The sequence below is a fragment of the Prionailurus viverrinus genome, chromosome E1, assembly GCF_022837055.1.
Source record: "Prionailurus viverrinus isolate Anna chromosome E1, UM_Priviv_1.0, whole genome shotgun sequence".
Lineage (NCBI taxonomy): Eukaryota > Metazoa > Chordata > Mammalia > Carnivora > Felidae > Prionailurus > Prionailurus viverrinus.
The window spans coordinates 7,499,432-7,524,486 of NC_062574.1; the positions used below are offsets into that span (position 1 = coordinate 7,499,432).

The following is a 25,055-nucleotide window of genomic DNA, read 5'->3' on the forward strand; positions in this document are numbered from 1 at the left end:
CTCCAGGCTCCGAGCCATCAGCCCAGAGCCCGATGCGGGGCTCGAACTCCCGGACCGCGAGATCGTGACCTGGCTGAAGTCGGACGCTTAACCGACTGCGCCACCCAGGCGCCCCATGAACGCCTTACATTTTTAAGCTAGCATCTCCACGTAGAGTGACCCCGGGCACGCGCTCTGATGATGTGTAAAGAGACCGCGCAGTTCGTGAGATTCTGCCATTTGCTCATCTTTGTAGAAGCGGATGATTTAAATTCCTACGAAAGACAGCACAGCCATTCGGCATCCAGAAACAGGGGGACACGTTTCTTTTCAAAAAAGAGCGAGGGAGGGGAAAAAATTATGGTGGAAACTGAAAAGGCAATACATTGAGGGTCTCGGGAAATTTACTGGAAACCCATGGCTGCAGGGAAAAAGCGTGTGATCGGGGCCACAGACCCAGAGGGGCAGGAACGACATTTCTGCAGCTGAGAACTTCAGGACGCCAAAGCGTCTCCAGAGGCTTCTGCTGGAAATGCCAAGGTTGGCCATGCACAAGGCCTGTGTCTGCTTTTGCATCCCGCTCCCCTTGGTGGCGGTCCCTCCGCCCGGTGGCTGGTGGCCCTCCGGAGCATCTGGCCAGTGCTGCTTTTTCTTTCATTTTCCCTCCTGGGTCTCTACGTTCTCCTCTGCTGTCATTATGCAGGGTGTCTGGACACCCAAAGAAAACGCTGTCACGTTCTGTCACATACATGCAGAGGCCACATATGGTGGCTGGCTTTATCTCAATCAGGATACTAGACGTGTAAAGATTTCATGCAGGTCTCTGTTTCGACTCGAGCCCCCTAGCTCATTTCATCGTTTTCTCCTCTGGGCTCTGTACCCTCTCCCCTCTAGGGAGAGAGGAAAGGATCAGTAGCAGAGTAAGGAATGTCTCATCCTTGGTGTTCATAGTGAAGAAGTGAGAGGTCACTTATTTTATGGTTGAAACTTAAGAAAAAAAATTTTCAGTGCTGATGACAGAAGAAGAAAACACAATGCAGTTAAATTTCTGCCTTTTCTCATGGAACTTCCAAGCGAGTGTTCAAAAGATGAATGCTCTTCTTTTTTTAAGGTTTATTTATTATCGAGAGAGTGCAACCAGGGAGGGGCAGAGAGAGAGAGAGAGAGGCAGAGGATCCGAAGTGGGCTCTGATGGGCTCTGAGCTGACAGCAGCGAGCCCGATGGGGGGCTGGAACTCATGCACCGCGAAAGATCCATGACCCGAGGTGAAGTTGGATGCTCAACCGACTGAGCCCCCCCAGGTGCCCCAAAAGATAAACGCTCTTAAGGCAAGTTAATTTTCCTTCGAACACTTGCAGGGGAATTTAGGATAGGCTGGTGCAGCGTTGCCTTGAAAACTGGCTAAAGTTTTCAAGAAAACAGGCATAGCAGACACTACTTGTGTTTGATAATTAATGCTGAAAGCCTTAAGCATCCAGTAAAAAAAAAAAAGTCCTAGCTAAAGCCCTCTGATTAAAAAAAAAAACAAAAAAAAACCTCTCAATCAAGTCACTGCACATTACTAATCACATTGGTGCAGAAAGCAGGTTGTACAAATGCAATAACCCAGATAAAAGCCCACTAAACACGTTTTAAGCCCTCCTTTCACACAAGGCAGTTTTATCTACATGGATGACCCACTATAATGGTCATAAAGCATGTTTGAAGACCCCACTGGTTGACCCCGGTCCAGGCAAGAAGAGGGAGACAGACACACGGGGGACGTTCATTTACATTCCCTGTGTATTTCTAATTTTTTTTAACGTTTTTATTTATTTTTGATAGAGAGAGACAGAGCATGAACGGGGGAGGGTCAGAGAGAGAGAGGGAGACACAGAATCTGAAGCAGGCTCCAGGCTCCGAGCTGTCAGCACAGAGCCCGACACGGGGCTCGAACTCACAAATCGTGAGATCATGACCTGAGCTGAAGTCGGACACTTAATGGACTGAGCCACCCAGGTGCCCCCCACTTTTTTTATACAACATTTGATAACACTGACCTTAAAACTTTTCCCCTCTGCCGCCAACATTTTATTATAAAAATTTTCAACACAACAAAAACTGGAAGGAATTGTACAAAACAAAACACCCTTTGCCCACCAGCTAAATGCTCAATCTGTATTTTCCTTAAAAGTCGTAAGAGACTCTTGAGTATGGAGAACAGACTGAGGCATACTGGAGGGGTACTGGGGGGAGGGATGGGCTAAATGGGTGATGGGCGTTAAGGAGGGCACCTGCTGGGATGAGCTTTGGGTGTTATTTGTAAATGATGAATCACCAAATTCTACTCCCAAAACCAATACTGCACTGTATGTTAACTAAATTGAATTTAAATTAAAAAAAGAATCTAGGGGCGCCTGGATGGTTCAGTTGGTTAAGTGTCTGACTTCCACTCAGGTCACGATCGGTTCACGAGTTCAAGCTCTACATGGGGCTCTGTGCTGACAGCTCAGAGCCCGGAGCCTTCTTGGGATTCTGTGTCTCCCTCTCTCTCTGCCCCTCCTCCGATTGTGCTCTGTCTCTCTCTCTCTTTCTCTCAAAAGTAAATAAAGATTAAAAAAAAAATTTTTTTAAGAATCTCTATTTGTATTACCACATTACCTATCCATCCCTCCATCCAATTCATCCTCTCTTTTTTACCGTGTTCCAAAATAAATGATAAACATGAGTCCTGTTCCCTCTAAACACTTCTACATGTATGACATAAACTATAGAAACTATATTCCTTTGGGGCAGAAATATAAACGTGTTTTCCTGGTCCCGCTCTCTTCTCCCCCCTTCCTTGCGTCTGCCACACTGTCACGTCTCAGCTTTGTGACAGCAGGCAAAATCTCAACAATCATGCCTTACATGCTCCCAAGCCTGACCTCACTCACGAGCTCCAGCTTACCCCAAAAGCCCTTTCCATTTCACGCCTAAGACACGTCTAAGTTGTTTGTTCTCGATGGTGCCTGGTGTTTCCGTGCTCCCTACCACAGTCACAGTTATTGATAAATAAACCTGAGCTAGCAATCTTCAAAGATTCTCCAATTTCTCCTGCCTCCCTCATGCCTAGAATTCCACGGGAAGTTTTGTAATTCCTACTACCAAAACTTCTAGCAAATCTTTCTCCCACTTACCCACGCCCACTGCTGTGCTCCAGTTCAAGCCTCCCTCATCCATCTTCTAGACTCTGAGAGAGCCACGCAGCTCGGTCTACCTGTTCTAGGCCTCTTATGCCACCTGGGATTAGATGTCCACAGCAGAACCAAAGGCGGTCTGTAGGATCAGTCCTCTGCTGAAAGCCTTCACTGCCCTCTCCCCCCACCCCGGCCCGGCTTCCAGAGCTATGCCGTCCAATATGGTGGCCACTGGCCTCACGGGGCCATTCAAACTGTATGACATGTGGCTAGTCAGAATGGAGATGCATTGCAAGCATAAAACGTGTAGATTTGGAAGATGCTGCATGAAAAATGCAAAACGTCTCCTCGAGAATGTGTTTTTGATTATCTGTTGAAATCACTGTATTTCAGACGTACCGCCTTTCAGTCTAAATAGTTATTGGAATTAATTTCGCCCCTTCGGTCTTACTTTTTATAAGGTGGCCACTAGGAAATTTAAAATGACGTATGTGGCTTCCATTATATTTCTATTGGACAGTGCTGATCTAGAAGAAAACCCCTCAAACATGCCACTTACTAACCCTCAAAACTCTTTCCCCGTGCTTGCTTCCCAACATGATGTCTCACCCCGCCTTCTACAAAGGCAACGTTGAATTAAACCACATAGTAGGATTGTTCCTCATCATGGTGATCCATCAGGGGATAAGTATGACCTCCTTGTGTCCCCCGTGACTCCTTTCAAATGCTTCATAGGATGCCCAGGCATAACACAAAAGAGAAAATGGAGGTGCAAGGGAAAATCTATAAATGAATCACGCACTCAAGTACAAAGTCAAGGAAACCTCAAAATGGATTATTAAGATGCCCAAAGGCTGCTTTGATTTGTTTTCATAGGGTATCTCTTCCAAAATAGAATGCGTGTAGTTGAGCGTATAATCCCCTTGACATGAAATGCCACCATCCCGAACAAATCCGCAGATTTCAAAAAGTTCCCACAGGTCGCTGCCATGCTGTTCTGGGGTGGGGTGAACTGTTCTGCTGTTACACAACCACAAGGAGGTCCTCTATCTGAGTCGTATCTCAAGTGCAAGGTTACTTCTACATCATGTGTTGAAGACGCCTGCAATAAATGTTGGGTGGGGGTACTCACCTGAGAGCAAGGTAAGTAAAGGAAGGGAAATCGGCATGTTTGAGGCCCTCAGCTTCCCCTAGAAGTCTTCAATCCATAGCCAGGGGGCCAAAAGCCTATTTTGCTAAATAAAGTTTTATTGGCACACGGCCCTGCCCATTCATTTACATATTGGCTAAAGCTGCTTTTCTGTTACAGAAGCAGCACTGAATAGTTGAGACCTGAGAGCCTAGAAAGCCTAAAATATTTACTACCTTCCTTTCCCCGGGGGGGGGAGGCTGACCTCTGGCCTAAGGGTCAGTTTTTCTTTACACCAATAAAGAGGGGCGCCTGGGTGGCTCAGTCGGTTAAGCGTCCAACTTCAGCTCAGGTCATGATCTCGCGGTCTGTGAGTTCGAGCCCTGCGTCAGGCTCTGGGCTGATGGCTCGGAGCCTGGAGCCTGTTTCTGATTCTGTGTCTCCCTCTCTCTCTGCCCCTCCCCCATTCATGCTCTGTGTCTGTCTCTCTCTCTCTCTCTCTCTCTCTCTCTCTGTCAAAAATAAATAAACATTAAAATAAAAAAATTAAAAAAAAATAATAAACCAATAAAGAATGTCTTAGGCAGAAGGAGAGCTTCCGGCTCTGGAGATACAAGGTTGAAAAACACAGAGATGATGAATCTGCAGCCTGGAACACTCCCATTTAGTTTCTTGAGGAACCCCGAAAACACATTCTTTTTGGACTTTTCAAACAGGACTTCAGTTCACACTCGTCAGGATTTTTCAATTATTTTTTTTACGTCGGGGGCCACTGTTAACAAATACTCTGGCCTTCACCACAGACCAGAGGCTACGTTTCACCTTCAGATGAGACTGAGTTGCTTCACCCACGCAGAATTTTGTTTTTAGCATTGCTTCGGGTTTTTCATTATGATTAAATTATTTCCCAGTATTTTTTTTTTTTTTTAATCAAGAGTCCAAGATTCTTTTGAAACATCCGAGGGCATGGCCATAATGAGTCTACTTTCTTACTTGGTAATAACAATGAGCTAGAGCTGAGAAGTAATTTCTTCAATGCTTAGTTCAATGCAACTCACCACCCTTTGCCACAGGGCAAATGCACCTGAAAATCCCAAGAATTTCCACCACCCCATCACAGGCATTAGCTCCCCATGACTTCCCCCCCAAGATAAATATAAAACAGATCCAATTTGTTTTGTTTCCATCATTAAACCCTCCCAGGGCATTCTAGTAGACCCGCTGGGTTGGGGGTAGGGCTTTTTTAACAGATACTTTTGTAATCCCAAATCCTCCCACACTAAGAAGAAAGAGTGAGAGCTCATTAGAAAGAAAAACAAGTAGCTTTTATTTCTTTAAAAAAAAAAAAAAAAAGCAACCACAGCGTTTGATGAAAGAAACTACAGGAATAATTAGAGTCCGCCAGGAAATTAAAAAAAAAAAAATCAAAAAAACAGACGACAGATTTTGTTTACTGAAAAGCTTTGCTGGGGAAACTTCATCTCTGCAGCATCATCCTACAGCCAGAGCTTTCCAAACCATCAATACAGCAAACGTGGCCTCGGTCTGGAAAGGTGAGGAAGCCCAATGTTTAGCTCCAAGGACGTCACTTTAGTTAACTGCTTAATCCAGTTCTCTCTTTATAAACACCTGAACTTCGTGAGAATCTATAAAGATTTATGACAGCCCCAAACACACCGTTTTTGACTCTGTCCTCCTACCCAGCTTGGTACTTTTGTTACTTCTTATTGAAAGGAGAGATCTACTCCAAGTAAAAACGCTGAAACAGGGAAAAGGAATTTTATTCCCATAATCTGATTGATTACTTCCTACTCTGAGCACTCAGGAGAGAAAAAGCAAACTAGAGAAGAGAAGAGAAGAGAAAAAAGAAAAGAAAGAAAGCAAACTTTTACCTGTCTGTACTTGGATTTCCCCCACTAATCTTCTACAAGCAGGCAACGTCCATAAAACACAAGTTACTGACGAGAACCCACAGGCCAGCCGTGCTAGCTGGGTCCCCTAATCCATATGCATCAAAATATGGGGGAAGACATCTGAGATGAAAAGCAGACATTTAAAGATGTCCTGACCGCTGACTCAGGTGAATTCGATGCTTTAATTCACCCATTCTGGGAGGAGGAAAAAAAAAAAAAAATCTGTGACTTGTTCCATTCTCTGGAATATTTTTAATAGTTTCTGTCATTGTTGCAAAACTTCCCAAGTGGAATTTTTATCATTTGGAGTCTGTCATTTTATTCTGCAGAATTCTACCCTGGGAATTAGAACCCCTGGGTTCCTATTTAGCTGAACCTTGAGCGAGGCACCTCGCTTTCTCCATAAACCAAAGACCATCTTAATCTCTCGGATACCATCGAACGCCAGCATCCTTCAGAGTTTATGATCCTATCTGGCTCGAACCAATGGAAATGTGAATCAGCAACCATGTCTTACGCAGCAGTGAATGACCTGACCACTACAGCAAAGGGCCTGGGGACTGATAACGACCAGCTGCCAGGAAAGCAATTAGATGACGGTTATTGACAACGATAACGAAGACGGACAGGGCAGTGCTGTGGGGTAACAACTGGGCTGTGCCCTGACTGGGAGGACTAGCATACCTCAAAGAATTAAAAAAGGAATGTCAATCAAAAGACGCACGCACAGAAGAGTGAGAGAGCTGGGCTTCGGCAGTGACACAGCCACGTCCGGGGGAGGGGGGTGCCTGCAGGGAAACAGAGCAAGGCACCGCTTGGTAACGCCAGCAACTGGGCACTGCCACCAGCTCGGCTGGCCCCAATTTCTAGGAGCAGGGAGAAGCCTTCTGACTGTGTTTCCGACAGTATTTTGGCTTTCCCACACGGCAGGGTAGGAGGAAACTGGCTCATTGGGGCCACGTAATAGTTAAGAGTTGTTTTCACGGATACTGGTCGTTTTTAGTGGATGGGGAGAAAAATCCACTGAATGGCCCAGGATGTTTTTTGTTTTGTTTTGTTTTAACGTTTATTTTTGAGAGAGAGAGAGAGAGAAAGAGAGGAGACACAGAATCCAAAGCAGGTGCCAGGCTCTGAGCTGTCAACGCAGAACCCAACACGGGGCTGGAACTCGTGAACCGGGAGATCGTGACCTGAGCCAAAATCAAGAGTTGGACGCTTAACTGAATGAAACACCCCGGCGCCCCCAGGACTTCATATATGCTCAATAAGATGAATACTGTGATCAAATTACTTTTTAAAAAGAGAGAGGGAGAAAGAGAAGCCGAGAAAAAACACAAGTGGTTTTAAGTTATTCCATACAGGCTAACACTCACAAGGATATATAATTACCCTTAAAAGTTTACTTTTTCAACTATGCTGATGCATTGCCCAGTCTTTTTTTTTTTTTTTTAATTTTTTTGAAAGAGAGAGAGAGAAAGGTAGGGGCAGAGAGAGAGGGAGAGAGAGTATCCCAAGCAGACTCTGCACTGTCAGCACAGAGCCCGATGCAGGGCTCAAACTCACGAACCGTGAGATCATGACCTGAGCTGAAATCGAGTCGGACCCTTCACCACCCAAGCCACCCAGGTGCCCCTACATCATCCAGTTTGGAGCAGCCTTGACCCACAAGCTGTGAGCCACTGATGGCTTGCTGTCTGGGCAGGAACCACACTGAGCAATCCTGAAAACATGACAGATTACCCCAGTGGCAAAGCAGTGACACGCGGGAGGTAGACAGACCCGGATCCAGCACTGGTCTACCATTCACTTGGCTAAAAGACCTTGGGCAAGTTACTTCACCTTTCCTGGGTCTTTGTTTCCTGATCTCTAAAAAGCAAACAGTGACATGATCTCCCCAATATTAGTCACCACATTAATAAAATATTCAGACTACACACAGCAGACCATTCAGCAACAGGGTGAAGCCGCACCCCAAGTGGCTATGGTTACCTTTCGTCTAAAATGATACATCATCCATGGGGAGCTCGGGTGGCTCAGTCGGTTAAGCGCCCGACCTCGGCTCAGGTCATGATCTTGAGGTTCGTGAGTTGGAGCCCCCATCGGGCTCTGTGCTGAGAGCTCGGAGCCTGGAGCCTGCTTCAGATTCTGTGTCTCCCTCTCTCTCTGTCCTACCCCCCTCTCACACTGTCTCTCAAAAAGTGAATAAATATTTGAAAAATTTTTTTAGCAATAGATCATCCAGACAGAAAATCACAGAGGGAACAAACACTGACTTGTGCGACACTTTAGACCAGATGGACCTCACAGATACACGCAGACCATTCTACCCAACAGCACCAGAAACACACATTTCATCTCTAGGACACGTAGAACATTCTCCAGGACAGATCACCTGCCGCTCCACAGAACAAGTATCAACAAATTTAGGAAGACTGAAACCCTATCAAGTATCTTTCCTGACCAAATCACATGAAACCAGCAGGTAATAACAAGAGGCAAACTGGTAACCTCACAAATATTTGGAGATTGAACAACGTGCTCCTAAAACAGATTTAAGAGGGACGTTTATAGCCACAAACGCCTAACTAACTACCCTGGAAAAAAAAGAAAGCTCTCAAATGAGCAACCTAACTTGACATCTCAAGGAACTAGAAAAAACCCACTTAAGCCCAAAGTTAGTAGAAGAGAGTAACAAAGATCAGAGCAGAAATAAATGACAGAGAGACTAAAATGATATATTTCATCAGGGTTCAAATATTTTGCTATTTAAAAAATTTAAAAAAAGTTTCAAGATGGGGCATCTGGGTGGCTCAGTCGGTTAAGCAGCCGACTTCGGCTCAGGTCATGATCTCTCAGTTTGTGAGTTTGAGCCCTTCGTCAGGCTCTGTGCTGACAGCTTAGAGCCTGGAGCCTGCTTCAGATTCTGTCTCTGTCTCTCTCTCTCTGCCCCTCCCCGACTCACACTCTGTCTCTGTCTCTCAAAAAAAATGAATACACGTTAAAAAATTTTTTTTCAGGGGCGCCTGGGTGGCGCAGTCGGTTAAGCGTCCGACTTCAGCCAGGTCACGATCTCGCGGTCCGTGAGTTCGAGCCCCGCGTCAGGCTCTGGGCTGATGGCTCAGAGCCTGGAGCCTGTTTCCGATTCTGTGTCTCCCTCTCTCTCTGCCCCTCCCCCGTTCATGCTCTGTCTCTCTCTGTCCCAAAAATAAATAAACGTGAAAAAAAATTTTTTTTCAAAGTTCAAGATGCATAAAGAAAAGCATATGCAACTGAGATGGAAAAAAGCCAAACAAGTAAGGAATTAAACCACAAAAATTATTTTATCTACATCAGCATGAGTAGCCTGTCCTTTGCACAAAACAGGCTCGTAAAACTGATCCGATAAAGATAAGTGAGGGATGATTAAAAGGAAACACTAAGTTCTTGAGATGCAGTCGAGGCTGTTTTGTTTTGCTTAAGTCAAAACGTAACGTGGATAAAACTATTTTTACAGTTGTTAAAAATATCAAAGGAAACGTTTCGAAGGAGATTTTCATTACTGTGTCAAACCAGAATCTCAGACGCACAACTGTGTGTTAAAAACAGAAGCAGAAAATGCCAGCCTGTCACCTGGGCTGGACATGGAGTCCAACGGACAGTGGCACCGGGCTCAGCAGCCCCGGCGGGAAGAACCACCCAGGACACCCTGGTCCGGGTTCTCCAGCACTCTAGAAGTTGGATTTTCTCCGATCCTTCCTCGTCCGTGAACTCTGTGGTCATTCCACGTCTGTTTTGCTCCCAGTGGCTCGTCTCATAAGCCACTCACCAAAGCCAGTGTCTAAATCAAAGGCGGAAAGCACCAGGTCAAGCAAGCAGATAGAATAGGGAAGCTGGTCAAGAAAATGGGGGCTGTAGGGGCGCCTGGGTGGCTCAGTCGGTTGAGCGTCCGACTTCGGCTCAGGTCACGATCTCACGGTCCGTGAGTTCGAGCCCCGCGTCGGGCTCTGGGCTGATGGCTCAGAGCCTGGAGCCTGCTTCCGATTCTGTGTCTCCATCTCTCTCTGGCCCTCCCCCGTTCATGCTCTGTCTCTCTCTGTCTCAAAAATAAATAAAATGTTAAAAAAAAAATTTAAAAAAAAAAGAAAATGGGGGCTGTGCTGTCACCTCAAGCCACAAGCCACAGTGCCATGGGTCCACCCCATAACCAGCTTTCTAACCCCCCACAACCGCTCCTCCTACATTGTAGCAAAAAAGAAAAAAAAAAAAAAAAAAAAGAAACCCAGATGCCCCAGACTGATTTTCCTCTGACCCCTCCCCTTCAGTTGTGTTCTCAAAAACCTTGCCCTTTACATCCAAGTTTCTGCTCTCCGGCACGAGGATCCGGTCAGGGTGGGTGACTTTTCACGCCTTCTTCACTTTACATGTGCCAGCCATTAGAGAAAAAGAGAGAGAGAAAGAAAAACAAAACCGTCTCTGTGTCTGTTTCAGGGACAAGAGAGTAGGAGGGAGCCGTGAGCCAATTTTACTACGGAATAAGCCGAGAGAAAGGTCAGCACGTCTGGAAGCAACAGGTGCTGGCAGTGCAGGGGAGAAGCTGGCAGGGCTGTGCCGGGGGCCTTCGGAAGGAAAGAAGGAGGAAGGCACAAAAGGGAGCTGGCGTGCGAAGGAGTTGAAGCCTTTATCCCTGGACGCTGTCGGGCATCCTTTGGTTTTAGAGCAATTCGGGATGTTAAAACTGCTCCCCAGTAATGGCACCGCAAAGCCTCAGATACCCCTCCACCCAGATCCCAAGGCGATCATCTTACAAGACTCTACGACGGGGATCAAAACTAGAAACTGATCTTGGTCTAATTCCACGAACGAAACCTAAAGACGCGCAATACCCATTTCACCAGCTTTTGCACCAACGTCCTTCCTCCAACAGGATCTAATCAGGTCCCGCACTGTTTTTACTCACTGGTGAGGAGTCTCTGATCTGTGACAGTTTACCGGTCTTTGGTTTTCACCATCTTGACTTTATTTGTTTGAGAAAGAGAGAGAGAGCGAGCATGATCAGGGCAGGGGCAGAGAGAAGGAGAGAGAGAATCACAAGCGGGCTCCGCACGGTCAGCACAGAGCCCGACACGGGGCTCGAACCCACAAACCGTGGGATCGTGACCTGAGCCGAAATCAAGAGTCATGATGCTTAACTGCCTGAGCCTTCCAGGCACCCCATGATCTTGATTATTTTTTTAAGAATACCTTTGGGGCACCCGGGTGGCTCAGTCACTTAAGTGTCCAACTTCACGGCTCAGGTCATGATCTCGTGGTTCGCGAGTTCGAGTCCCAGGTCGGGTTCTGTGCTGACAGCTCAGAGTTGGAGCCTGCTTCGGATTCTGTGTCTCCCTCTCTCTCTGCCCCTCCTCTGCCCACGGTCTGTGTCTCTCTGTCTCTCAATAATAAATAAACGTTAAAAAATTAAAAAAAAAAATACCGGTGGTCAGGGATTTACTTTGTAGCTACCCTGCCATTTGGGTTGGTCCAATGTTTTCTCATTAGACTGGGATTAGGGATTTGGGGGAAGAATACCCCCACAGGTGAGGTGCCCTCCTTGCTGCCACATACCGGGGGTGTGTGATCTCCACGTGATACAAGGCAGTGTTAACATTATCGCCTGGCTACACTTGGGGTCTGCCGATCTCTCCGCTCTAATGTTCCTATTTTTCCCCTCCCCCCTGCCTTACTTTCACCTGATCGCCACCCCTCTCCCCCCGCTTCCATCCTCCCCAGGCACTGGGCTGCAGTCACAGGAAGGGCTCTCCCGTTGGGACCCTGAAATCATCTTCCCGTGCAACTGTCCCTCATGGGCAGGATCTTCACGGTGTGTCTGTGGAATCGGGGTGAAACAGGCTTCTGTGCGGTGCCTGTTCCTGGACAGCTCGGGGGAAGGAATACGCCTGCATCACTGCTGTAGAACTAAAATCATCTGGAAGTATTTTCATTTGAAGCTGGCTTACAGAAAGGGAGGGGGGAAAAACACACTAACCAAACTAATCTGGGGCAGCAGGCATCCCGTTTCACTCATGCACGTTTCCAATATAAATCTCCTAATCACTTATATCTTGTTTCTCAGGTTTATTGTGAAGGCAAGTCTCTTTGATTCCTCTCCAAAGGATCAACCCCCTGCCTGAAAGGAGCGAGCTCAGGCAGACAGGCAAAAAAACACTGTTCAGCCACGCCCAACAGACCATCCTTGCTGTAAGATGCTACCTAAAGGCGACCCGCCCCCCTTTCCCTAATCAAGACTGCACTTTACTCTCTGGTAAGGGAGGTTTTTCTCCCCAAGTTCAGCGGCTTGGGTCCCTTGCAGACTCTCCCTCCCACTAGGTGGCACCAGATGTCACCTTCAACGTGGGCTGCTCTCCACTGATTTTCTTTTTCGGCTGTGCAAGAGGGTCCCGCGCCTAACGGCAAGCACTAAAGTTCACTCGTAATGAACGCTTCCTCTTTTCTGACACGCACGGTCATCTGACGGGTTCTGAAACAGGTCAACTCTGAACTTTTGGAATACGGTCCTCAAGTGATCACAGGGTCACAATGTTAACGGTCACAGCCATGGTACTCACGACCGCAGGAGCAGAGGCGAGCAACTGGGAAGAGGTTTCAGAGGGCCCTGAACGCAGCGCTGACCCAATTTCTAAGCTCTGGTTTCACATCAGTTTATCTACCAACTGGATCACTATCCCCCCCCACCCCCCGAGAGGGTTCAACTGTGTCCAGTTAGCGAATGTGCTATCAAACATTTTAAGATGTTCCTTCTACATGCCCGTAGTTACAATAGGACTCCCATTACAAATTAAAGGCACAGATTTAATGATAAACCTCGTTTTCACCACTGTTAACTCATCCCCTCGGCAGAAACCAATTTTCCAAAAGCGTGGAGGCGGACATCACCGGGAAACGTACCAAGAGAGGACGCTCTCTATCAGCCAAGTTACCATTACTTGGGTGGAAGAGGATGTCCCCTCCCCCAAGGGAAAGCGTTACGTGTGTGAAGTTCCCAATGGGGCCCGGCAATCTGTCCCATGGTAACTGCGACTTACAGTTGTTCGAATGCATCCCTTAGAGATGTGAGGCCCTTCGTTGTTAATATTGTAGCAACTCTGTGACAGTCTCCTCACAGTGTGAGCATCTGGTCTGTGGAAGGTCGGCCCCTGATGTCGTTAATTGCACAGGCTTATTGTTTTATTCCCATGACCCCTCCAAAATACAGACCTGGCATCTATTCTTTCCCGGGCCGATCAACAGACTTACGTAGAAGAGACAAATATTTTGGCCCCAGGGCTTTCTTTTTAAGTGGAGAGCAGATCATATCAAGGAGGAGTTTTCAATCCAAGAGAGTCATGCATCTCACATCGAATGTATCCACAAAACGCATCCGTACGTGATAAATCTCATTGTTCTAAACGAGTATTCACGCCCGCAAAGTATTCCAGTTCTGGGCTACACCACCTAAGTGTTTTTTGTTGCTGTTGTTTTTCATGCCTGGAATCAATCATCAAGAAGCTGTTCCGTATGCTGGCTGTCTGATCTTGTCCAGAAGCTCCTCCCCCAATTAATAACTTGTCTGTTACCAATTTCATCACCTTCCCTACCTACTAGGTGTCTGCTTTTGCACGTACGCGTGGACACACACACACACACACAAGAACTAGGCTGTCTGACTGGTACTGCTGGGGCAGTCTACTGGGATGCTAAGCCCAGAGTACAGACATTCAGCTAACAAATGACAACACTGTGGCTTCTCAGCCCCGGGGAACTATATGCGCCAGAGAAATTACATCCTCCCCCCTGTACACGTGCACCCTCAGCTCGCGGTCCAAAGCAACGTCTTCCCGCTTTCCTCCTACCCCACACCCCTTCTCAGCGCTCTTCGCTCCGATCTAAGGACAGAAGAGCCTCTCTGGACTTCAGTCCACATGACCTTGCATGGGTGGCCACAGACTTCGCAGCTCCCTTGGCTCGAATTTCATTTCCACCCCTTCATGCAGAAGGGGTGTGTGGCTCGGGAGGGGGGAAAATGGCACAGGGAGGTACTCTGCAGCTGCTCCCAGCTGCTGAGAAATGCCGGTTTCCCCTGATAGGAACCGAAAGTTCCTCTGTTCTGTCTGCCTCTTCAGGGGGACGTGAAAAACAAGGCACTGATCATTAGAGGCCAGAACACTTGAAATTTTGACGAAGCTGTGGTGGGGAGTGGGGGACGGGAGGGGGGAAGAACTCATTTCTACTAAACTACAAGCTGAGTGATCTTTGATCTTCCTGGATCCTGTAAGAGTACAATATTTTAGTGATATTCTTCTTCACTCAAATTATCCAGTATTACTAAAAAAACACATCACAGCGTAGGAAAGAAATATGCTCTAGGAGATTAGGTACGTCCAAACAGAAACTGAAGTGTTACGTATACGTACGTTCGCAGTCCTTTAAACACTACATCCTTTAAATACTTTATAAATACGTATCTCTTATCTTACACACACACACACACACACACACACACACACACACACACAAACCGCATCTTGTTGGTGCAGAAATACACAGGGAGAGAGGGGGGCCTCTTTATTCCATTCCAAGCTCACCTGCTCTTAAACTCCCAAAGTTTTAAAGCTAATAAAACAGTTCCCTACTTTCATTTACGAACCCGCCACCCCTATAATGGAAACGCAGACTGTTCGTTGCAAAGGATTGCTTTCCCATGACACGTAAGCCACAGACATTTGTTGTCCTGATATCATGTCTGCTAAATTAAGTAATGCGGAATGTTGTTTTAAACCCCATCAGGGTGGAGTTTCATCCCCAGAACACTCCACTGAAGCCATTTTTTTAGAGATTTGCAGTAAAATTTCATTTTCTTGCCATCACTACAAATCTGTTCCCACGAAGAAACAGATTATACTATTCTCGGGGTGCAATTTACAAAGTACTTTATGTTTTCTCTCAGTGAGAGAAATTTACGAGATATCCTGGCCGGGGTGGTTTTAATTCTCAAACTCATTGTCCATGGTGTTTTTTTCCAACTTCCTAACAGGAACACACTTCTCCTTCTGTCACGACGGTAGGGGGCGCTGCCACAACGAACTATTATGGCCTACTGAGAGATTTCACCAGGCAAAAAAAACAAGGCTGGGTTTACAAGATTGTCCCATGTCAACGAGCATCTAAAAAATATCTTGCAGGGTTTTTTTTTTCTTCCATAATTCACTTCAGGGCGCAAACACTGGAGTTTTCCTTCTGTTCATGTGTGGGGAGGAAGTGAGGTGGGGCGGTGGGGGGAGACAGAAGTATGTGATAGAAATCCCATATTACAAATTTGGGGCTGACTCCGGAAGGTCTCACCGAATCCCTAACTGTAAATATGGGCTAAACACAAAGCCGTAACATGCACTTAATATAGGTAAGTAGCATTCTGCGTAAGAGAATGTATATATATATATATATATATATATATATATATATATATTTGTCTTCAATCTTTCTCATGAACATCAGACTCGCAAGTTCAGAGACAAGATCAAAGAGAACTGTGGCAAAATTTCATTAACTAATCACACGATCCTGGCTCCATAGGTGGAGGTTTTTTTTTTTAATAAGATTTTTATACGTAATTGAGTTAAACTTAAATTTATGCATCCAATAAAACACCATTGCGAATGGTAAAACAAAGACATTACTCCAACACTTAGAAAATTAAATTCACCAAACCATGAAGTCTACTGTATTTTTGTAACCACCGTAAATTGCTTTACAGCACTCTTCTGCTGAAATAAACAATCCAAGGAGAGATTTACTTTACAGCGTGCATCTAGTTTCCAAAAGAGAGAGTGACCTAAAAGCTTACGGCTCTTTCTTTTGTTAATACTTGTGTTTCTAGTTACCTTGAAACCTTCCTTCTCTTACATGAGCTTAGAAAGATTCACGTAAAGTAAGATCCAGGTCTGTAGAGACAAGGACTCACTTCTGGAAGAAGAAACCATCCTACTTTGTGGAAACAAAGGCTACACAGCAATACGAAAATAAAGGGTTTTTAGGACTACATATTTCACCATATTTAATGGCACCTCAGAGTCAAAAGTTGTCTTAGGCGTTCCGCGAAGTTGGCTTGAAATGTGTTCACTCACAGCACCGTGCAAGGCCCGATTCAATGCAAACTGCTACAGATAAGAGTTTTAGGGGTCTTTAATCACTTCTTTCTTGTGTCCTTGATGGAAAAAACAGAGAAGTCTTTGTGCTAAAAAGAAGGACCTGTTGTTTCCAGATTCAACAGGTCATTTTTATAAGAACTTCCCAGAGGATACAACATAAATGTCAGAAACACAAGGGGATTTTTTAAGTGGCTGATGATTTTAAATGATATATATTCTATATTAAGGGAAGGTTGTTTGTTTTTCTTTCCAACAAATGGAAAGTTACTGTTTTGAAAGTGTTTAATGTTTGAACTTGACTTTTAAGACCAAATGTTTTCTCATGAGTTGGATTACTGTAAATTCGGCTCCCGAAATCAATCCGAGGGGTATGCATGACCCCTCAAGTAAATAAACTTGTCAGATCATGTTCATTTTTGTTTTGGAGATGAATTATTTACTTAGTGGACTTTTGAAATATATCTGAATTGTGTCATAACTTTTGTAATGTTGTTTCACTTAAAATAACAAAAAGAATGCATACTTAATGAAATAGATTACACTTTAAAAAATGAAAATTCTGGCCACACGATTTTTCCTTGTTCTCCGAGAAAAAAGAACATGCCAATATTTTATGGCAAACAAAATCCAGGTGACACTTGGATTTACTGGAGTTTGGCTGATTCTGTTATTAAAGGTGGTCTAAATTTGAGAAGACTGGCAAATTTAAGATTAAGATCTGAATCAGACCTGTTTCCTAAACTTTATTAGGAGAGTTGTTCACAATGTGACCAGTGTCATTCCCACCCCCCCCCCCACCCCCCCACCCGTCTTTCTTCTTAAAAAAAAAAAAAAATTGGCTACCTCATTTGTAAAGAGAAGTGCTTGAAGATCTTTAGAAAAGTTTCAGCCAGGCCCAAGACACAAGGTACTTTTTTTCCCCTTTAAATACAGAAAACACTTTCCAAAAGTCATTCCTCACTCCAAACAAAAGTTATTATCCAGGAAACCTTTCCTGCCCGGACATAGACCTAGATTTCCCGACTGCCTTAGCTTCTGGTTCTTGACACTTTTACTAAGTCTCCAGATTACTTACCACCTAGGACAGTGATCTGGCAAAGGGTCAAGGGAAATGAATGCCTGATGGCAAAGACCAAGCGTGAGCCGGGGGTTTGTTCGGCAGATAGAGAAGAAATAAAAACAGGCTTTCTTGGGAAAGGCACGGAGTAAACGACGTTGCCTAATAATTGATGAACAGGTTTCTAACTTAAGTACGCCCCCCCCCCCCTTTAGCCCACAACAGGGATACTTTCGCAGAGCAGAAGAAAAAGAGGAGGAAGATTGGCTGTTTGAGGGAAAGGAAATCCCAAAAACCAAAGAAAAAGTCATCAAGGCCAAAATGTCCCTCCCACCGCCCCTCTCAACACCTACCTCCCTGCAAACAGAAGGCACGGTGGGGAACGAGACCCCCGAACCCAAGAATTACTGATGACCTTCTGCCTTCTGCAGAAAATGGGGAGGGAGGTGAGTAGAGGGGTCCCCCCCCCACCTCGCCCACCCGAAGCCCCGGCTGCCCCCCACCCCCCACCCCGGCGGCACCCGGAGCCAGCTCACCGGTACCAGGCGAGGCCCTTGTCGTAGCTGCGGTCGAAGAAGTGGGGCTCGGCGCCCACGGCGCGCACGTCGGGGTGCACGCGCAGGAACTCGAGCAGCGCCCGCGTGCCGCCCTTCTTCACGCCGATGATGATGGCCTGCGGCAGCTGCTTGCTGCCCTCGTCCAGCAGCAGGGCCAGGGTCCCCGGCGGGGCCTCGGCCGCGCTGCTCCCGGCCCCGGAGCCGCCGGGACCTCCGGCCAGGCCGGGGGGCTCCTCCTCCCAGGCCGCCTCCTCGCCGTCGTCGCGTGGCGCGGGCGGCCGGCGCCTCCGCCGCTGCTGCCGCTGCAGGAGCCGCTTCCTCTGCGCCGCCGCGGGCCACACCGCCAGCTCCCTCGGGCCTCCGGCCAGGGCGCCGCGCCCCGGGGCCCCCGCCTCCTCGCCGCCGCCCGACGGCCGCACCACGGGGCCCGCCAGGGTCTGGCAGCGCTCGGCCAGACAGTAGAAGACGTAAAGGGACGTGAGCAGGGAGCAGAGCATCAGCAAGAACTTCCGGAAGATGCTGCGGGACAGCGGCTCGGCCGGGGTGGGGTGGGCGCCGGCCGGGCCCGGAGGGGCCATCCTAGCCGGAGGCGACGTCGGGCCGCGCGCGGGCCATGCTAGGCCGGGACTCCGCCGGGGGCCGCGACCTCGTGCGGGGGGGCCCGCATCGCCCGTGCGTCTCTGCGGCCGTGCGCGCTGCCCCGCGGAGACGTAGCCGCGGGCGCCCGGCGCGGGATCCCTGCCTCCGGTCGAGGGGGCGGGAGGGGGACGTGGTGCGGTGCTTAAGAAACCATCGTCTCAGACTCCCCCGAGTCCTGAGCCTTGGGGACGCGCTCTGCGACAGTGACCGGAATGGGGAGTCCTGGCGGCGGCGAAGGCGCGCGTCTCAGCCCCGGCCCCGAGCGGCCTCCCGGCCTGGATCCCTGCTCAGCGATCGCGCATCCCTCGCTCGGTCGCGGGGAAGAGACTCCAGGCCCCGGGGCCGCGGAGCTCCATGCGCTGCAGACCACAGCGTGCGACAGTGCCTCTTCCTTCGTGACCGTGGCCGCCGGGGCGCGCCCTCAGCGCCCCGCTGCGAGGTCCCGCCGAGTCCCGCTGCCCGAGCGGGAGCCCGAGGCCCGCGCCAAGCCGTGCGCCCCTTTCTGTGCGCTCCCGGCTGCTCCAAACTGCTCTCGGTCCCCACCTGGGTGCGGCGCGCCGGAGCCCGGCGGCGCAGGACCTGTCAGCGGCCGCGGCCACAGCGCTCGCAGACGCTCCCCCGCCGCCTCCGGGCGGTCGCCGCCGCCGCCACACGTGGGGCGCCGAGGGCAGCAAACTTGGCGGTGACGTCAACGTCCCGGGCCGCACCAGCCGCCTGACGAGCGCAGCCGGGCGGACCGGGTGGGATGGAGAAAAGGTGGCGCGGACCCCGCAGCGTCGGCCCAATGACATCGGAGAGGGCGGGGGCGATCGGGGCGACGCCCCTTCCCCACTCCGCCCTCCCTCCACTCCCCGCACCGCCGCAGCCTCGCCCCCTTTCCGGCGAGCTGGGGGCTCCGGGGGAGTCTGACTGACAGCTAGGACCGGCCGGATCCCCGGGGGCCTGACTTCCACCCGGCGAGCCACCTCTCAGACTCGGCTCAGCCCAACGCAGCACTGACCTCCTCCGAGTCCCCGCTCCCGCCTGTGTCCCTACATTCTCCCCTACCCCGCCCCGCCCCCTGCCACCTCCCCGGCCCTCTGGAAGTTTTGTTGGCTTCAGTTGCGCGTACCGCGCTGCTCGCCACGCCCCCGTTTGTCTCGGGCGACCCGAATTCCTCCCAGCAGCTCCTGCTTGACTTGCACCTACGGAGTTGGTCCGCCGCGGGCCAAGGGCGAGCGAAGCCTTTTCTCCCGAGGGCGGTATTTCGTCTTTGCTTTTGGTTGTTTTTGGCTTGTGTTCGTCTAGGATGATCGAGAGTTCCCCAGGACCGAGAAAGGAACCACCTCTTGGGAAATGAGCCAGTAGAATCAAGGAGAGAAATGAAGAGGTTTATAAAAATAAAAATAAAAATAATCAGCTCCGATTCCAAATCCATGTGCCCAGCTTTTGACGAAGGAATTTTTTTTATGTTGTTTGTATTGCTGCGTGTGCGTGTGTGTGTGTGTGCGCGCGCGCGCGCGTGAGCGCACGCGTCTCGGTAAAGGAGTTCAATTGCCTTCCGTAAACAGCGGTTTCCTCTTTCTCTTGCCTCCCCTGACCCTATATCCTCTTCGCGCGTTCCGCTGAGAGTAGGTCAGGAAGGGATACAAATCACCTTGCTGTGTAATGGAGGGAGGTGGCCCGTGGAACCTGCATGAGGTAGAGGGTTTTTTTTTATTCCATTCTGATTTGTTGCTGATTTCCTAGCTTCCTGGTCTCAGCGGGACGCCCGGCAGTGTGGGCGGTAGCCTGGCAGCTGGGCACCAGCCCGTGTAAATTACAGAGGCAGCTCTCTGGGCCCGCTAACCTGGCCCCGCAGCAGGCTCGGCGTCCTGTGCCTTCCAGGGAATTCTGCTGCCCACTGCTGGGACTTTCCAGCCTTCCTCTTGCCTGCCTTCCTGCGCTGCGTGCTCTATTTGACCCTGGAAGTGCAAGTCAGCGAAGACCGCCTCGACCTTCCAAAGAAGAGCTGGTGATTCTAACTCTATGCTTGGGTGGAGCTTGGGGGGTACTTGTGGCTTGCTAGACACGTTTTTGTGTTGAGAAGTACCAATCCCAACCTATTCTACAAACGAGCCAAGAGCTTATTAGCTTCTGATGCCTTAAAGCAATGAACTTTTACAAGGATGAACACCAAGGTCTGAGGTCTCGTTGTGTCCTAAAATTGGATATCGACAAACCAGTTCAGTTTTAATACTATTTTGAGCTGTAATATATTTTGAACTTTTTCTCTAGACGTTTCAGTCCGATTTGCCGGGGGGGGGGGGGGGGGGGGGGGAGGATTTAAAAAAATCAAACACCATTTTAAAGTTAGTCTGAAAGCATATGCTGTCTCACAAATGCTGACAAACAGGCCTTGGTTTCCTCCTTGGGGAAATGATGGTCTCCAAATTCCCTTCTGGCTCCAACAGGTTACAATGTCGTGCATTTCTGCTTTCACATTTCAAACATAGGTATTTTCTTTATGTGGATATTGAAGACCTCCCCTACTTAGGAGACATAGTTTCAGGATCACTCACAATACCTAGGGCGGCTCTGTACATTAGAAATTAAAAAATCTAGAAGGAAAAAGTCCTTTGGAGGAAACCCTTCACAGAGGAAGCAAGCTTCATTGCTGGGACCCAGACCACCTAAGGCAATGAATAGCTCAGGGAAGCAGTCAGGGAAAGAAAGATCTTTGACCAAACAGCAGGAGGGAAGACTGTGGCATTTTGTCTCATCAGGAAAAAAACATGCAGAAACCTGATTAAAGTTTCTGGATAACATTTGTGAGAGTCCCACTCCACAACTCCTTAGAAAATACTTTTTCTTTGATCCACTCAGATGCATTTGTTAGAATGGAAAGCAATTGCAGCTGATCGTTACCGGGACTCTTTGAGAGAGAAAAAATGGCCATGAAAACAAGTACAATGGACTTAGTTGCAGTTTCTTCTTGTTTCTCCCTGTCCCCTGTCCTTCCATGGCAGAGCACATAGCCACTCCTTGAAAATGATCAGGTTGTGCCAGGAAAAGGGTCTGCTGTCATAGAATCTGGTCTCCTACTGGTGGGGGAGGGGGAGTGACATAGATGAGGTTGATGTTTGGTGACTTCCAGCTTCTTTCATCTTCCCTAGTGAGCACTCACTCCTCCTCTGGCGTCCTTGTCTGGTGCCTTACCCTCAGACCTTTCCCAGCCCTGGATCTCAAAAACCCGTTCACTCTGCTGTACAGGCACTTGCTTACCTTCTCTCACGTGGCACCCACAGTGGATTTACATTTTAGGGTGAGGAATCCCTTTAAGAATGACTTTCTCCTACCTGCCCCAAAAGCAATCATTTAAGCTATTTTTAAAAATGCAGCACCCAGGGGTGCCTGGGTGGCCCGGTCAGTTAAGCGTCCAATTCTTGATTTCGGCTCATGATCTCATAGTTCATGAGTTTGAGCCCGGCTTGGGACTCTGTGCTGACAGTGCGGGGCCTACTTGGGATTCTCTCTCTCTCTCCCTCTCTCTCTGCCCCTCCCCCGCATGTGCTCTCTCCCTCTCTCTTTCTCTCAAAATACATAAAAAGAAACTTTAAAAAATGCAAAACACAATAAAGCATAAAGAATAAAACAAATCATACCCAAAATTTCAAATTTTTTGGCCTAGAAATGACCATGATTAATATACTGGCCAGTTATTTATATATATTATACATTATTTATATATATTTCTGTATAATCTTATATACATAAGTATATGTAAGTTGTATATATAAGTAGTATATATATAACATAGTTAATATATATATTAACTTATATATAATAGCTTATATATAATAAGTTATATACATATACTTATTATATATATAACTAATATATAAGTACTTATATATAAGTAGTTATATATATAACTTATAGTTAATATATATATTAACATATATATTATATATATAACTTATTATATATATAACTTATATAACTTATATAAGTTATATATATAACTACTTATATATAAGTAGTTATATATATAAGTAGTATATATATATAACTTATAGTTAATATATATATTAACTTATATATAATAACTTATATATATATAACTTATTATATATATAACTACTTATATATAAGTAGTATATATATAGCTTATAGTTCTATATGCTTATATATACTAATCATAGTATATATATATATCACATATATATATAACTTGTATATATGTATGTGCTATATATATACATAAGTATATATAAGTTATATATAAAGTTATATACATAAGTATACATAAATACATATAGACAGGTGGATGTAGGTATATATGAGACAGATAGATAAAAAGATAGATGATAGATAAAGATATATATATATATATATATATATAGGTAATAGATAGATGGTAGGTAGATATAGATGACAGATAGACGATAGAGCTAGATAATTCTTTAAAAATACTAAGACTTTCTAGCAGTGTGGAGAATACAGAGAGCATCCTTTGGACATCTGTAATAATGAGCCTAATTGATGTGTATGAACCCACAAATGGTCCTGCTCAAGGAACCTGCATGCTTCACTGGACCTGTGTTACCTCCCTTACCCCAGAAAACACGCATATAGCGCTCCATTGCCCCATTCCTTTACCGTCCGTCCTACACTCCCGGCCCTCCTTCCAGGTCTTTCCAACCCCACTGGCCACACCAACATGGAAGCCAGAGAGTTCAGGAGCCCATTGATACAACAGATGAAAGTCATCTCCTCCTGGGGCTGGAACAGGGGGTAAAATGGATCTGGCAGAGCAGAGTCTGTCCTGCAAATGGGGAAGCATGAGCCTTAGGAGCTTATAATCTTAATGAGACGAGACACGCACACACTCTTTAGCATGCAAATTTGCATTGTGTTCTACTGAAGTAGCAGATATTTTGCTACACGTTCACCAGGTTCATTTTCAGTTCTTGGCTATACGTTCCCCTTCCTGTCTCAGCATCCCTGGTGTCTCTACCTATAATATGCATCCCCTTCACCCTTCAGCTATCAGCTGGAACACATCTTAAGGATGCCTTCTGTGTCCCTCCCCCACCCCTATTTTGATCAAGTCTCCTGGCACGGATTCTCTGGAAAGATCCCCAGCTATCTTTCTTACAGACTCTATGAGGGTTTGTAACATTAAAGGTATGAGCGTACGCTATGCCCCCCCCCTTAGACTATAAGCACTCCAAAGAGCCCAAGGCCATCGCTCAGTAGTGCCCGTGGACATCTAGCATATCACTTGGTGCAAGGAGATGTCCAGTAAAGACGTGTTGATGGGCTAAGGGACCCAGGGAAGAATGGACCTGGGCATTCCCGTCAGAGAGCACCTCACAAAAAGGCCAGTCAAGAGAGGGCACTGTGTGTTGTAAACTGCTTGTGTTTCAGCCTGAATGAAGCATGGGCTTGGCCTGGGGAAGTCACTGGAGGGGAGCTAGAAGGAACACAAGAAATGACGACAGAGATGAAAGCCAGGAGCCAGATCCCGAGGGCCTCGTGTGATTTTTCTTGAGAGTTTGTACTTTTATCGGACATCTGTGGAGATCAACAGGCAAATGCTTGGCTTTTTAAGGAAGATTTCTCCAAGAGAAGGATTTCTCAGCAGCGTCGAGACTGGAGGGCGGGATTCCAGCTCAGTGACCGATTCCTGTTAGCACAGAGCCATTGTGGCAATAAATAATCAGCTAGAAATTAGGGGGAGGGTGGATTTTGAAGTGGGTCCTGAGGAATTGAATGGGGGCAGGGGCCTGATAGGTTGGATCACAAGGGAAAATCCCAGTGTGGCGGTCACAACGGGCAGCCAATAAATGTTGAATGCGTAACTGTGACCAAATCTTTATTTATACTTGTTTTAGCCCCCAAGAAAGTGTTTCTCTTAGTCAACTAACTTATTTTTAATGTTTATTTATTTTTTGAGAGAAAGCATGAGAAGGGGAGGGGCAGAGAAAGAGAAGGGAGACACAGAACACAGAACCGGAAGCAGGCTCCAGGCTCCAAGCTGTCAGCACAGAGCCCGGCACGGGGCTCGAACTCACAAACTGTGAGATGGTGACCTGAGCCGAAGTCAGACACTCAACTGCTTAACCGACTGAGCCACCCAGGCGTCCCTAATCGATGAACTTAAGGAAGTTTTCTAGAAGCCGGAGTGTGATTTTAGTAGCCTCAGAGCTTGCCTTAGGCTCTTGTATTGCTTTAGTCTCTATTTAACCACGTACCCTTGTCTTTTCTTTAGGGGACTCACTATTCCTGAGAATGAAGTTACCAGATAAGATGCCATTCTCCTTTTTTTCTTCATGTTCTCACTTAACGCTTCTGTTATCATTAGCTCTCTCCCTCTCAAGACCTGCATCAGACATTTTGCATCTAGGAATTTTCCTGAAGACCCAAAAAGATCAACTTCGGTCAGAAACAGCCTCGAAAAAGCCTTTGTTCATCAGAAGGCGGGAGGCAAGGACC

At 47.3% G+C, this 25,055-nt stretch overlaps 1 protein-coding gene across 1 annotated transcript in view; it reads right to left on the bottom strand.

The window, feature by feature from the left end:
• Positions 1 to 18,651, bottom strand: part of HS3ST3A1 (heparan sulfate-glucosamine 3-sulfotransferase 3A1) — a 103,180-nt gene extending 84,529 nt beyond the window's left edge. Inside the window, exon 1 of the mRNA XM_047833955.1 lies at positions 17,937 to 18,651. Coding sequence (XP_047689911.1) covers positions 17,937 to 18,535 — 599 coding nt within the window. The 5' untranslated portion in view covers positions 18,536 to 18,651. The remainder of the gene's footprint in view (positions 1 to 17,936) is intronic.
• Positions 18,652 to 25,055: the final 6,404 nt, after the last annotated feature.